A 13,488-nucleotide genomic window follows, 5' to 3' on the forward strand; every position below is an offset into this window, starting at 1 on the left:
TACAACTTCACACTAAATCCTGCTTGATACTGATTCTGAAACCTAAACCTCATAATTCAGCTCTTGTCCTTGTCCCATGAACTCTAAAGGAATTAGGGGTGGGCGGTACAGCGGTTTCTCACCGCCACCGATGTCACGTTCTGCCACAGCATGGATTTTGCAGTCCCATCAGTACAGGGATCAACACAAGCGTTTTGGTTTTCGTACAAGTTTTCCATAACTTATCTACAAGTCCGTCTGATATCACATAGTGCCCCTCTTCCGCAGAGCACACAGAGACCTGACGCTCTGCATGCGGAGTCTGTGTGTCATTCGCCTATAAACATGCACGCGACGCTGCTGCTGTCGTATATAATGTTGACGGGATGATTGAGTCAGACGCGCAGCTACGTGAGTCGTCTTTTCAGTGAACGTGTCCCCCGTTATTAGCAGAACCTCATCCCTGCCGCGGAGTGTTCACTTTTTGTGGCTTCACCTGCTGCGCACACGGCATGAGGTTGCGCGTTTGGCGACAGGAAGTAGGATGCGTGAGATCTGTTTCCAAAAGTTACCGTCACAGGGCTGCTCACGCTGATTTGATATACATTTGAACACTGTTAGAAATGGGAGATGACAAGTAACCCAGTTGCAGCCCACAAGTCTATTTTGCGATAATTGATCTATTGTAAAACGATCATATAATGACATCCCGTAACTGATTAACTGACTATTTGGTACCAGCCTATCAATTATTGTATCACACAAGTCAAGACTACGATATAGGCCTATTGCCGTATCGATGTTTTGACCCACCCCTTTTATGAATACAGTGTTGTGGAGCAAAAACGTGGCTCTAGTTGTTGTCGAATCAAGTGTGTGCACAAAGTTCTACCAGCTCCATTTGGATGTTTGCAGGTGCTCTTTCCACGTCAATTACAAACTGATTACTGAGCACTTTAAATTTCTGAGCTCCAAAGTCGGAAAATCACTGTGGGAACTCTGCCAGGTCCGCTCAGTTTATCAGCAAAATGCACAGTTGGGAACACAGCGGTGGAGACCTGGTTTGTCACTGTTTGGCAACATGAAAAGTGACCCAAGTTTCTGTGCTGCATTTGAATCTCCCAGAGGCGCAGCTTGGCTTGTTAAGCTCTCACTGCATCATACATGTCTGTGGTCACACGGTCCCGTCACTGAAGCTCGAGGTTTAGTGGAGGGAGATTATTTCGCAGGCTGGATATAATTGTGTCATGGCCTGCGGGCCTTGAGTTTGAGACCCCCCCGAGTAAACAAACATAGCGGACGACAGGCAGGAAGAATTGGCGATGATTGACTCGACTGTCATCGGGGTTCCTCCCGCACAACAGGATATTGGATCGTAGGCTAGATTTTGAACATGTTTAATATTTGAAATCGCTATGGCCATGACGTTCTTTCGAGTAGATTGAGGGAAGTAAAATCCTTCTGAACATCCCTCACACCACCGGATCATCTGGAGAGATCATTTTTAGAACCATCAAAAAATCGGGACTTTGCTTACTTTTGTTGGAAGGAGGGAATCAGGCCCAAAATCAGCTGGATTATCTGTTCGTGTGTACCCCGCCTTAACCATCCATTTGCCAACAGAATGAGACTGTAAAGATTTCATGAATGAATATTGTACAGGCAGTAAACATCCTTTATTCTGTTATAAAGTTGGGCGTTTTAACATGGGGCTCTATGGGGAGTGACTCACTTTAAGAGCCAGCCTCTAGTGGCAATTCGAGGAACTGCAGTTTTGGCACTTCTGTGTTGGCTTTATATTTTAGACTTTTACACACATATAATTCTGTAATTTAAAGAAATTTCAGCTGAGAAACATAAATGTCAATGAATACATTTTTATTTGATGCTGATGTTGCTGTTTCTTTCTTTCTCCCCCAGGTGTGAATACAGATCCTGTCTCCACCAATCATAAAGCAGCGTAGTTCAGCGGACAGGAAGTCACAGACTCGGGCTTCATGGACGCGGAGCTGAGAGGAGACATGACACAACAGAAGAGAACGTCCAACAGATGACACAGTCCAAACATGCCGACATAGCAGGCTGATCGGTTGACTGACAGCTCACGTCCTCTCTCCTGACCCCGCCCACTCATCGCCCGTCCAGCCATGTTGTTGAGGAAAAAGTTGTGGGTTGCTGGGGTATTCGCTGTCATCATCTTCCTCATGCTGGCCACTCAGAGCATCCAGAAGAGAAGCTTCCTGCCGCTGTCATTATCCCTGCCCATCAGCTGGGCCACGCCCACCGGCGATGAGACAGGTGAGGGGGAAATATTGTCACTGCAGTCTGCAGTTCTCTTATTGTAGTATTACTTAGTACATAGTGTATATATTTATTATTAATAATATATTGTTGTATTTTATTGTCTTTTTCTCTTGCCTTTTTTTATCCATCACTTGTTTTACCCTGCCCTTTACCTTGAGCTGTTGTAACAAGTGAATTTCCCCCAATGGAGGATCAATAAAGTCTATCTTATCTTAACTTAGTAATACTTGAGATGCTAACACTGTTAGCAGAGCTCCCATGATGCCTTGTTCTCTGACGCTGTCTGTTTGCTTTTGCAGTTGTCAATCCCACAGATCCTCCTGCTGGTGTGACCCCTGACCCTGCCCAGACCCTTCCTCCTCGCAACACCCCAAAACCTCAGGCAGAAAGGAAGCTTTTAGACTCTGAGAGGTAACACATCAGAGCTCGCAGACTCTGCGTATCCCATAATTCCTTGTTCTGTCCTCGTCTGACTCCTCTGTGTTGTCGTTCAGCAGGTCATGTGGTTGTAGTTCCTGTATCTCAGACCTGGGGCAGTCAGACTGGTTCATCCAACGCTATGACCCCAAACAGCAGCCTGTCATCCGAGAAACCAACAACTTTGACCCAGAAGCAGTCAAATGGTGGCTGGTAAGGACAAAAAGCAATCCGATTTCTTTTAAGGTTTGTTCAATGAAAAAAAGGGTACAGGCTGCTTTATGTTTATGTGGAAAGGCTATCTGCTAGCTGCTCAAGTTCTGCCTTCAAAATAAAAGCCTTAGTCCAAAAGTTCTTGTACTTCATGCAAATTGATCTACATAAATCAATAAGTCCGAGCGTGAAATTCTACAACACACAGCAGCTTTTTGCAAGTATAAAAGCAACTCTTATCAGTGTTCGATTAAATCATATATGCCTTAAAACAGAAGCTGTGATTTAACTACAGATAACCTTGAAATTAACCTTTATACTAAACATTAACAGTTCAGACAATCATGAAAATAAGTTTTAAAAAAATGGTAAATATGTAACATTTCCAGGTGTCCTTTGCTTTCTTTAATAACTGAACTGTGGTGCAGCAACAAAGTCTGAACCTTTGTACAGAAATTGATTCCAGGCTGCCGACTGGAAATGACCTGACAGCTCTGAATTTATGTGTCAACACTCAGAGTTGTTAAATCAGCTGAATTCCATAAGAGATTAGTTATCAGACAAACCAAACACGATTGTAAGATAATCTGCACCAAGGCAGAACAATGTGTTTCAGTAAATAGTCAGGACCATGAATGACAATCAGAAAAATAATTGTAAAAAATAAAGTCTTTTGTTGAAACTGTCAGCGGTCTGGATGACGAGACGAACGTCTGAGTGTTTTTCCTGCATTTATAGATTAAGTCCCGCTGCAGAAACCATTAGCAGATTAAACGGGTGGGCGGGTAGAAATGCTGCTAACATCATCAGTCTGAGACACAGTGTGCTGTATATTCTGCGTGTGTGCTAAAAAGAACTAACAGGGCTAAATGCTGTGTCTATACTGGAGCTGTAAAAACATGCGTTAACCTACAATTTGAAACAATAACAAAAATATAGAGTTTATTTTTGTGCCTCCTTTGCGTTTTCGGCTGTTTGTCCATCCCGTTCTTGTGACAGGAATATCTCAAGAACGCCACAAGGGAGTACCTTCAAATTTGGCACAAGCTTCAACTTTGACTCATAGATAAACTGATGCTGTAAAAAGGTCAAAGGTCAAGGTCACTGTGTTCTCTCAAAAAACATCTCAACAAAGATCTCTAATTTTCGGCTATAACTCAAAAATGTATACGCTTATTATGACACAGTTACACAAACATTTTTAATAGGATAAAAAGATGAAGTCAAACCAAAGCCAAGTTCAACCTCACTGTTGCATCATAATTTCCTGGAAAAACACTTTTTTTTTTGGCACTTTTTGCCAGTATTCCCATCCCAATCTTATGAGTATAACCTCTCAGGAATGCCTGGAAGAACTAACTCCAAATTTGGCACAATCATCCATTTAAGCCTTTTTCACACATGCACTGCACTCCTTAAAATTTCCCGACATCGTCCCGGTGGGCTGCATGTGTGAACGCAAAACTTTTCACCCCGACTCTACCAGCCTCCCTGTGAAAGTGTCCACAAGAAGTCTGGGTGAGCTGATGTAAGCGGCAGGTAACAGTCAGGAACATTCACCAAGAGCGAGTGGGCGGGTTGATGGCGTTTATATCACGTGACTGGTGTGAAACCAGAAGAGCGACACGTAACATGATGATTAAAAACAACCGAGGTTGAAGAAGAGGGATCAGTTACAAGACGACAGCAAAGATGTCTGCAGACTGGAGAGAGGACAGGAGCTTCTGGCTGTGAGGCCCGACGACAAAATTGTTCGCCAGTTGCCGGGAACAGCGAGGAACTCAATCGTGTATGACCAAATGCCTGCGCTTATTCATACTTCCACAGTGCACTTCTCATGTTATGTCCTGCCTCATGAGATAAGCGATCTCTCAGCAACACCTGGAGGAAAGTTAATAACATCTTGTTAATTTTAATCGTGTCTCATGTCCAAGAGAAGCACGCCATCCGCGATCAATTAGTGGACAATCTCCCCTTCCTAATGTACCCATTAATTCTGCTTTATAAAACAGTTCTACTTACATTCACATTGCAGAGAAACACACAGAGATAAGTATAAGTATTGAGTATAAGAATATTAAGTTTAATAAAGCTGCATTAAAAAAACAAACCATCTCCATGTTTCCACAGGGTCTTCAGCGGTCCGGAACCAGCCAGAACCTAGAGGGAGTGATCTCAAATATGTTCAAAGTATTTTCTCCGCCCACCGTGGACTTCAGGCCCCAAACCTCCCATTGCCGCAAATGCGCTGTGGTCGGCAACTCTGGCAACCTGCGGGAGTCTGGACACGGCAACCTCATCAACTCTCATGACTTTATAATCAGGTTTGTTTGTCTGCACACAAACGTCTTACCCTCCCAATCTTTCTCCTTCTCATCATCCTCACTCTTCTCCTCCACAGGATGAACAAAGCGGTGACCCGGGGTTTTGAGAAAGACGTTGGGAATCGAACGACTTATCACTTCATGTATCCCGAGAGCGCAGTGGACGTCGATCGTGGTGTCGGCCTCGTCCTGCTGCCGTTCAAACTGAGAGACCTGGAGTGGCTGATCAGCGCTCTCTCCACCGGGGAAGTGAAAATGTAAGAAAAAAAGATGTAAATACACTTAAAAGCTAACAGCTGCCAGTTTATTAGGCAAACCTTCCTTTAAAAAATGCAGTCTAATGAAATAGTCCTGCAATAAATCCTAAGGTTCACTTGTTATTGTAACTTTTAAGAGAGCTGATACAGAGAGGCGTTTATACTGTGGTGGACAAAAGTATAGAAATTCCTGTCGGTATAATGCAACACAATTTAACATAAAGTCAAATAAACACCTCTCTCAAACAAAAACTAAACATTATAACTATACAAGGAGAGGATTTGTTACATTGCAAACACATTAAGCCTTCACATCAGAGAGAGCAAAATGTACAGATAAGCTGTCCGTGGTAACATTAAAATGTCTAAAATATATATTAAGAAAATTTGTTTATGATTTAGCAATTATTTTGAGAATATAACTTAAAATCCATGGGGAACATATTAACACAGAAATACACAGTATTAAATATGTGTTACAAATCTCAGACACATAAACAGCTGTCTGTTCTACAGAAGCTCAAGATACTACATGCACACATATGAACATCAATGTGTATAAATATATGCTAATGTATATATACATATATTTACATATATACATTATAATATCTTCAAGCCTTCTAAGTTTATATAGATATATATATTTATACATATATACGTGTATATCTATGTATATATATACACTACCAGTCAAAATTTTGGACACACTTTCCCATTCACTTGTATGAGAAAATATATATATTTTTATACATATATACTCGTATATATGTATAAATATAAAAGTCTTAGAAGGCTTGTAGATATTAGTTTAATATTTAATGTTTAAATGCTTTTGCATAGAGAGCACAGTCAAATTCCTTGCATGCGTACACACCTGGCAAATAAAGCTGATTCTGGTTCTGATTCTAAATGATTTGCTTACACAAAATTTTTCTCGTGTACTCAAAACGTTGGCGATGTATGAAATAAAAATGAGAAAATAACACACATGTGAAATACAGAAACTGACCTGCAATCACTACGTACAATACAAATTACAACATGTCTGTATATTAACATATAAACAAATGAATATTTACATTAGCCAGGAAAAATGTGTGACTTACTTCACACTTAGATGTTATATATGTTGTGTAAAAATGTAAAGAACTCTTTAACTGAAAAATACTTTATATTCTACAACGCTTACTTGAAGTAATGTCCTGTTTGTGTGTTCAGGACCTACATGAGGGTTAAAGAGAGAGTGGAGGCTGATAAAGACAAGGTAAAATACACACTCCATTATGTCTGTAATCTGATGTGTTTCTTCTGTCTAGGTTTAGATTTTAAGGTCTGTGCAGTGTTTTTTGAGGGTGTTTTAAATCCATTTTTAACTGAACACATCTTATGAAATTCTACAGGTTTCATTTCAAATACTTGTACACAAATATCTTTATTCCTCGTTACAGAAATTGCTCTTTTCCCCCTCTAACTTCTCTGATTTCAAAGCTAAACCAAAAATATTTGTATTATTCAAATGTTAAGCTGCAGTAATCCTGAAGTGCAAATCTCCAACAAAGAACAATCAGGAGTTCACAAAGGTCCGTCTGTTTGTTCAGCTGTGTCCTGTGTATTTATTTAGACTTATTCAGACAAGCTGCAGGAGAATTTCAAGTGAAAACAATTCACTACAAAGTATGTGAAAGCTGCCAACACAAACACACTCAGCTTTTAACAATGGTAACACTGTATTTGTGTGTGCGTGTGTGCGTGTGCGTTTGTGTGAGCAGGTTCTGGTGGTGAACCCGGTTTTCTTTAAGTATGTAAGTGATCGTTGGACCGAGCGTCACGGTCGATACCCGTCCACCGGCATGCTGGCTATGATCTTCGCTTTGCACATCTGTGACCAGGTAGGAGGGAGAGGGGCGGAGTCTGTGGCTTCTTCTCTGACACTCTTACATACTGCACATCATCCATCATCTTCTTAGCTGTGTCTGATATACAGAAATAACGGACTGGTGAATACTGTTATTGACCAATCAGAATAGAGTATTCAGCAGAGCCTTGTAATAATGTTTGTAACAGGATATTATGTTGCAATATGTCACAGCATCACTTCCTGTCTGTGTTCAGGTCTCTGTGTTCGGTTACGGCGCCGACAAGCTGGGCAACTGGCATCACTACTGGGAGAACAATCGCTACGCTGGAGCCTTCAGGAAGACCGGCGTCCACAGCGCCGACTTCGAAACGCAGGTCATCCACCAGCTCGTCAAGGAGGGCAAGATCAGTCTGCACCTGTGACACTACCGCCGACCAACACGCCTGGTGATCTCAGACTGCATTCACCACTTAATCATTGAGACCAAAAACCAGCTACATGCCGTCCGATTGAGCTGAGGCGAGTGAAGCTGTCCTCTGGCACTGAAACACTACATTTGAGCCGATTCTGCGCCGTACCTGGCCGCCTGATTCTGCTTGTTTTGAGGGAACTTTGACATGAGGTCAGGACTGCACGTCAATCGTCTGTCTTGGGTCAGACATCTCTAATAGATTGAAGTCGCTGTCGAGAAAATACATTTTTACATACCTTTATTACCTGTGGATGAATCCTTTGAGGGGGGAGGAGCTAACTCCTTCTGGTGGGTGGGGCTTAAGTATTCTTCCTTTGCAGACTTCTGCTGGAATGAATGAATTCCAGACTTTTTTTCGGGACCCTCCACTGTTCTAACAGACAGATTTTCCTGCCTTTTGCGACTGCGAGGATCGACCACACAAGTTTTGCTCTGAGCAGGAAAAAACCACAAACGTTTTATATCTTTTTTTATTACATTTTATAGACATTTTACAGGGATAACCTCTTTTTTAATCAAAGCACTTTTGCCCTGATGAAGAAAACGGCACAAAGAGGCCTTGTTGTTGCTCCTCTGTCCAAATAGATTTAAAGACTTTATATCATTTATAATCCATCCATTTATTTTAATCGACTCTTATTGCAATCCGTCCAGATCTGGAGGATGTTTTATGTCCTGAGAGACTTGAACTGGAAACAGGACGACTAAAGTTTCTTTTACTTTTTCAGATTGTAAGCCAATGATGCTTCCTGTTTCGACCATATGTGGAGCTGGAGGCAGTGAGTGGGAGGAGCCTGTGTTTCAGCTTCTCCACATGTTCCACAATCATTCAGCAGTCTGCAGGTTTTTAAAAAGGAACATTTAATTTTATGGGCTTGTTTTTTAACTCCGCTGGTAAAACAATGATGTCAAACATAACGAACCTTTGGATCGGACTCTGAGTAAAGCTGCAGACTGTTGACAGACATAATGTGACTCCTCGGAGTCACAGCTCTACCGACGGGAGTGACAAAGATGAGGAGAGCGTGCATGTCTTTTAACTGAAGATTTAATAATCAAAACTTAAGGACGAAGTCAAACAATCACTAACATCACCAGTGTGAGTGGCGCATGGATGTGTGGAGGATGTAGTGCAATGAATGAAAGAAAATCTAAAGTGCAACCAAAAATAACTGTAAGAATGAAGACCGACCGGTCCAGCAGGTAGCACAAGACGTCCTGTTAAAGGGTGAGGACAGCGCGCAGAGCGCTGTCATACTGTGAATGTACAAAATCTGTTGCTGATTGTCAATCACAGCCGTCTGAATGTTTGTGGCTGCGTTCACACTATGAAACGTCAAAGTGGGTTTGAGTCTGAATCTGAGTTTGATCACCTTTATTGATCTGCGCTTTGGTCTGCATGATGGTGAATTTGCTAATCCTTCCATTTTCCGTCTTCCTTCCGTTGTTTTTTTGCACATTAAGATAAAATTAGATACAATTTTCATATCTTGTGAAAAAAGGAAGGTAATCTGTTTTATGACAGCAATAATGAAGCCCTGATGTGACCCCAAAGTGGGAACGCAAAGGACTTGCACGCTGTTGTTTGTGTTAGATCTGCTTGTCAAGGTGGAGAAATTGGTGACATTGATTATAGCAGCTTTTTTATCAAGTCAGTTATATTTATTCAAGCCAGAACTCAGTGTACAATCTGTTTTTCCTGCTAAACATGCCTCAGTCTTAAAGATTCCAGTGAGGTCAGAATTAGCTTTTCAGAACCAGACCAACCTGTCAGTGTGAAATCACTCCGTCTGCTCTAAACATACATGCTGGTACAAAGTCTAAGGGCTGAGAAGGAAAACAACACATAAAGATATTTTTTAAAACAAATATTTCCCTCAGTGTATCGGCCTCTTGTCCGCGTGCAAACAGAGCTTAAGGTCACTGGGTCAGCTCCCTTTCTGTACACTGGGGCACCGCTTAATATGTAATCTCCCCTGACTTTTTACTGTTGTTAAAGACCATCTGAGATGACTTCCCTTTTGACACCTGGATTGAGCATCTAGCATTAATGCCCACAGCAGGCGTACCCTGGTGTGCTGATGGTGCTGACCCGCTAAATCAGAGACTTTAGGAAACATAAGTGTATGTGAAATAACGATGTCATCACCTTAAATCGGGCATTCGTGTCGGAGCATGCGTCTGACACGAAAACAATAATGCTGGACTACCGTCTTGTTTATGTTTGGCTAGCACTGTTAGGTCTTATGCCAAGTTGTCAAATAATAAGCCACAATTGTTTGTGTTTTAAAGATACTACCGCCAAAAATTAAGCTCTCTACACGTGTTCTTCTCTGATATTTGTCATATATTGCTCAGCATGCTGGTTTGAGCCACTGCCTGTATATAAAGATGTCCGACACGTCTTCACCTCCTCTTGTTGTACAAAAGTGAAGCCAAAATGCCCCCAGCGTGGGCGCTGCCATCTTCAGCATTTGGACACAGAGTCTCTGTATTCTTCCTCTACCCAAAACACACATGTACCTTGTGGCCTTGACGTGTTGGAGCCCTCAGGTGGGCTCAGTCTGCAGCAGAACAGCTTCTTGTGTTGGTCTGAAGCAGATATTCACGTTTTTGGAAAGTTCAATGACTGTAGTGTTAATGTTAGTTATGTCTCCTCTCACTGTTCCTCCTCTACTCTGCTACTCGGGAACAGAACGCTGCAGGAGCCTGATTTGTCCACAGAGCTGTCAATCATAAAGCCACACCCCTTTTTACAGCATCAAGTGACTAATTAAAAGTTAACTTGTCGGAAAAATGAACACTTGGACATAAATCAGCATGATAAGAACTGTAATGATTTTATAGTTTGACTCTTGTCCCATCTGTTAACATGGAGGAGGCGGGCTTTATGACCTACACTGCAGCCAGTCAGCAGGGGGCGATAGAGAGCTGTTTTGGGGCGCTGTCATGTCGGCCATGTTTTTTATACAGTCTATGATTTCAGCAAGAGGAACGTTTTTTTAATTGCATGTGTTTTATGTTAAATTTCTTTTAGGAAAATATCAGTTTTATAAAATATCCCTCTACGCACGCACAGAGCCCGAGTGGTTCCAACAAGCGTTTGTCTTTTACGTCCTGAACGATGAGAAATGGGAATAACTGAGCACACTCTCAGACAGTCTTTCCTCAAAGAGATTAAAAAGGTCAGCTGTCTGAAAGCTCTCTTTCAGACGCTGTTAGATGATCCCCCCGCGCTCCGTTTGAAGCAGACTGAGGCCTCTATAAATAATCAGAAATGCTGAATCATCATGTGGAGGCTGCCTGTAGTAACGAGTTTAACCCTGTTTCTCTGCTGCAGTCTCTTTAAACCTCCTACCATAAACTGTGGTTTAATCTGAAACATCTGCTGCTCGTTTTTATAGTTTTTCATTTAGTGCTGAGATTTTAACTCTTTGTTGGCTTCTCCGGGAAACTTCCTGCTGGTAAACTGGGGAATTATCCACTTTATGAGCAGCGTTTGGCCACTTAATGACAGAGCAGCAGCCCTCCTGAGCTGGACTTAACATCTGGATGCATGGTTTTGGAATTTACAGACCAAGTTGTAGATTAACCTCCTCACACGGGAGAAAAATGTTTGTTGTGAGTATAAATCCAAAATTGTGCTTAGTAGATTTCCTGCACTCTGATTATTTAGAGATTATTTCAATCAAGAATGCAGATTAAATCAAATCAACCAATCAGCTGCTGGATCTTCCGTAGAGAATGTAGAGTTAGAGCAGACCAAACGAGCTGTAAGTCTGATGTATGTTCAGTTATCATAGCTTTAATTCATCATGTTTAAAACTGCGACTCTGTTAGATAGAAAATGTCACTTTCATGTAACACTGAACCTGCTGATCATCAGTTCATTCATTCATTCATGGTTACAAACAGTGATATTCACTGTGATGTTTCTCAACTACATAAATCCACCGCTGTCACTTTGAATGAAATAAAAACAAATATGAAACAAAATAAAAGTTTGTTCTTTTTTTGGTTTCAAAAATTGAGTCGACACATTCAAGAAAAGTTCTGCTGAGAAGTTTGGTAAAAATTAATTAGTTAAAAAGTCATGTGACAATGACGTTTTTTCTCTAAAACTAGATACCAAATTATACGACGGTGTATTCGGCCATTTTTTTTAAAAAGCCAAAGGAGAAGAGTAATAGTCCAAGACTGGTTCATGTTAATAAATGTCTGTGCATTTGCAGTGTTACAGACTGCCCAGCGTTGCCCACTTAGTGACGCGTTTTCTATCACCAAGCAGTGGTTGGTCTGTCAGAGAGGGTAGGCGGAGCTAAGCGGCTGCTTTTCCGGTCTCTTCAAGTGTTGCGAGTAAACAGTAATCTACTATGGCTGAACAAACAAAGAAAAGATGGATGACTACAGATACAACTTCAACAATAAGTGAAAAGCCAAAGAAAAAGAAACAAATTCAACGCTCAGATGAAGCAAACAGTCTAAAAAGGAAAGCGACCGTCAGCCAGGAAAATCAAGAGTTACAACCGGAGCTAACCATGGACGTCTGGTTATCTCGGAAGTGTACTCCCACAGTTACCGATTAGCGCCATAAGGTGCCGCCAAATAGAACGAAATTGAGATCTTCAAGATTTTAACTTTAAAGTTGTAAATTCGCCAGAAAAAAAAACTGACATCTCTGAGATTAAAGTGTTGCATATGCCAGAAAAAAATGGTAAATTTGCAAGAATAAAACTAGCAAATTCTCTCTGGACACCCACCTCAGCGCGTGACACACGTAATATAGCAGTCTGTCACAACCTCTGGGTGGTTGTTGTGAAAGCTTCCATACACAGAACAAAATGATGGAAAACCACGGATTTAAAGTAGTTTTGTATATTTTTTGTCTGTAATGCTTTGTTTCCTTTTACTAGCTGTCATGAGTGTGTAGGGTAACTGTCGTGTGATGGTAACCCTTGGGGCAAACAGGCAGCATAGAAACGTGTGTTTTCGCAGCAGAGGGTCGTTCATTCTTTCTCCTCTGTGAAGTCTGCTTCTTGTGTGTAGAGAAAAAAGGCTCAATATGTGCCGAGCGCCGTGCCATGCACGCCTGTGTAAGCAGTGCAAACAAGGCAGAGTGCTGCAGAGAAAGAGGTGAATCGAGAGGGAGGGGGCTGTGAACCCCAATCTACTGTTTGGGCGGGGGTCGCGGCAAAAAGGTTCCTATGAACATGATTTTACTAGTTTTTGTTTCTTGCAAATGTATGACTTTATAATCTCAGAAATTTTCAAGTTATATTCTCACAAATTTGCCATTTTTTCTGCCAAATTTATGACTTTCATCTCAGATTTTTTGAGTTTTTACTCAGAATATTAGTCCTCTCCGACACCTTTGTCAACGTATTCTCTTAAAATAAGAAACCTATTTATCACCATTGCTGTCACAGTATCAGTCTTGTTTAATCATTACACGTCCTTCGTTAAGACATCAAAGTAATGAGTGCAAACATTTCTGTCTTTAACGAGACACTAGTAGCCTCTAGCATTTTGTAATAACAGGTTTTGTAATAGAACAAGATGAGGAAGACAAAGGTTTCTTGTCACAGCAGAATTTTTTGATGTGTAGTGAGGACAAAAAAAACGTCATTACAACAGAATCTTGTTAAAATGTTATAAAAGATC

General features: G+C 41.3%; 1 protein-coding gene across 3 annotated transcripts in view; it reads left to right on the forward strand.

Annotated features, from left to right (window-relative positions):
* Positions 1-11,813, forward strand: part of st3gal8 (ST3 beta-galactoside alpha-2,3-sialyltransferase 8) — a 28,397-nt gene extending 16,584 nt beyond the window's left edge. For 2 of the 3 annotated variants that reach the window (XM_069678110.1, XM_069678111.1), the window contains exons 2-9: positions 1,900-2,277; positions 2,583-2,694; positions 2,778-2,913; positions 5,044-5,237; positions 5,315-5,494; positions 6,716-6,761; positions 7,267-7,386; positions 7,610-11,813. In XM_069678110.1, the coding sequence (XP_069534211.1) occupies positions 2,127-2,277; positions 2,583-2,694; positions 2,778-2,913; positions 5,044-5,237; positions 5,315-5,494; positions 6,716-6,761; positions 7,267-7,386; positions 7,610-7,777 (1,107 nt within the window). In that variant the 5' untranslated portion in view covers positions 1,900-2,126 and the 3' untranslated portion in view covers positions 7,778-11,813. The remainder of the gene's footprint in view (positions 1-1,899; positions 2,278-2,582; positions 2,695-2,777; positions 2,914-5,043; positions 5,238-5,314; positions 5,495-6,715; positions 6,762-7,266; positions 7,387-7,609) is intronic. The other variant, XM_069678113.1, reaches the window with a different exon arrangement.
* Positions 11,814-13,488: the final 1,675 nt, after the last annotated feature.

Source organism: Semicossyphus pulcher, unplaced genomic scaffold (genome assembly GCF_022749685.1).
Source record: "Semicossyphus pulcher isolate SPU_LCO1_2020_fin unplaced genomic scaffold, fSemPul1.0.p SCAF_3, whole genome shotgun sequence".
Lineage (NCBI taxonomy): Eukaryota > Metazoa > Chordata > Actinopteri > Labriformes > Labridae > Semicossyphus > Semicossyphus pulcher.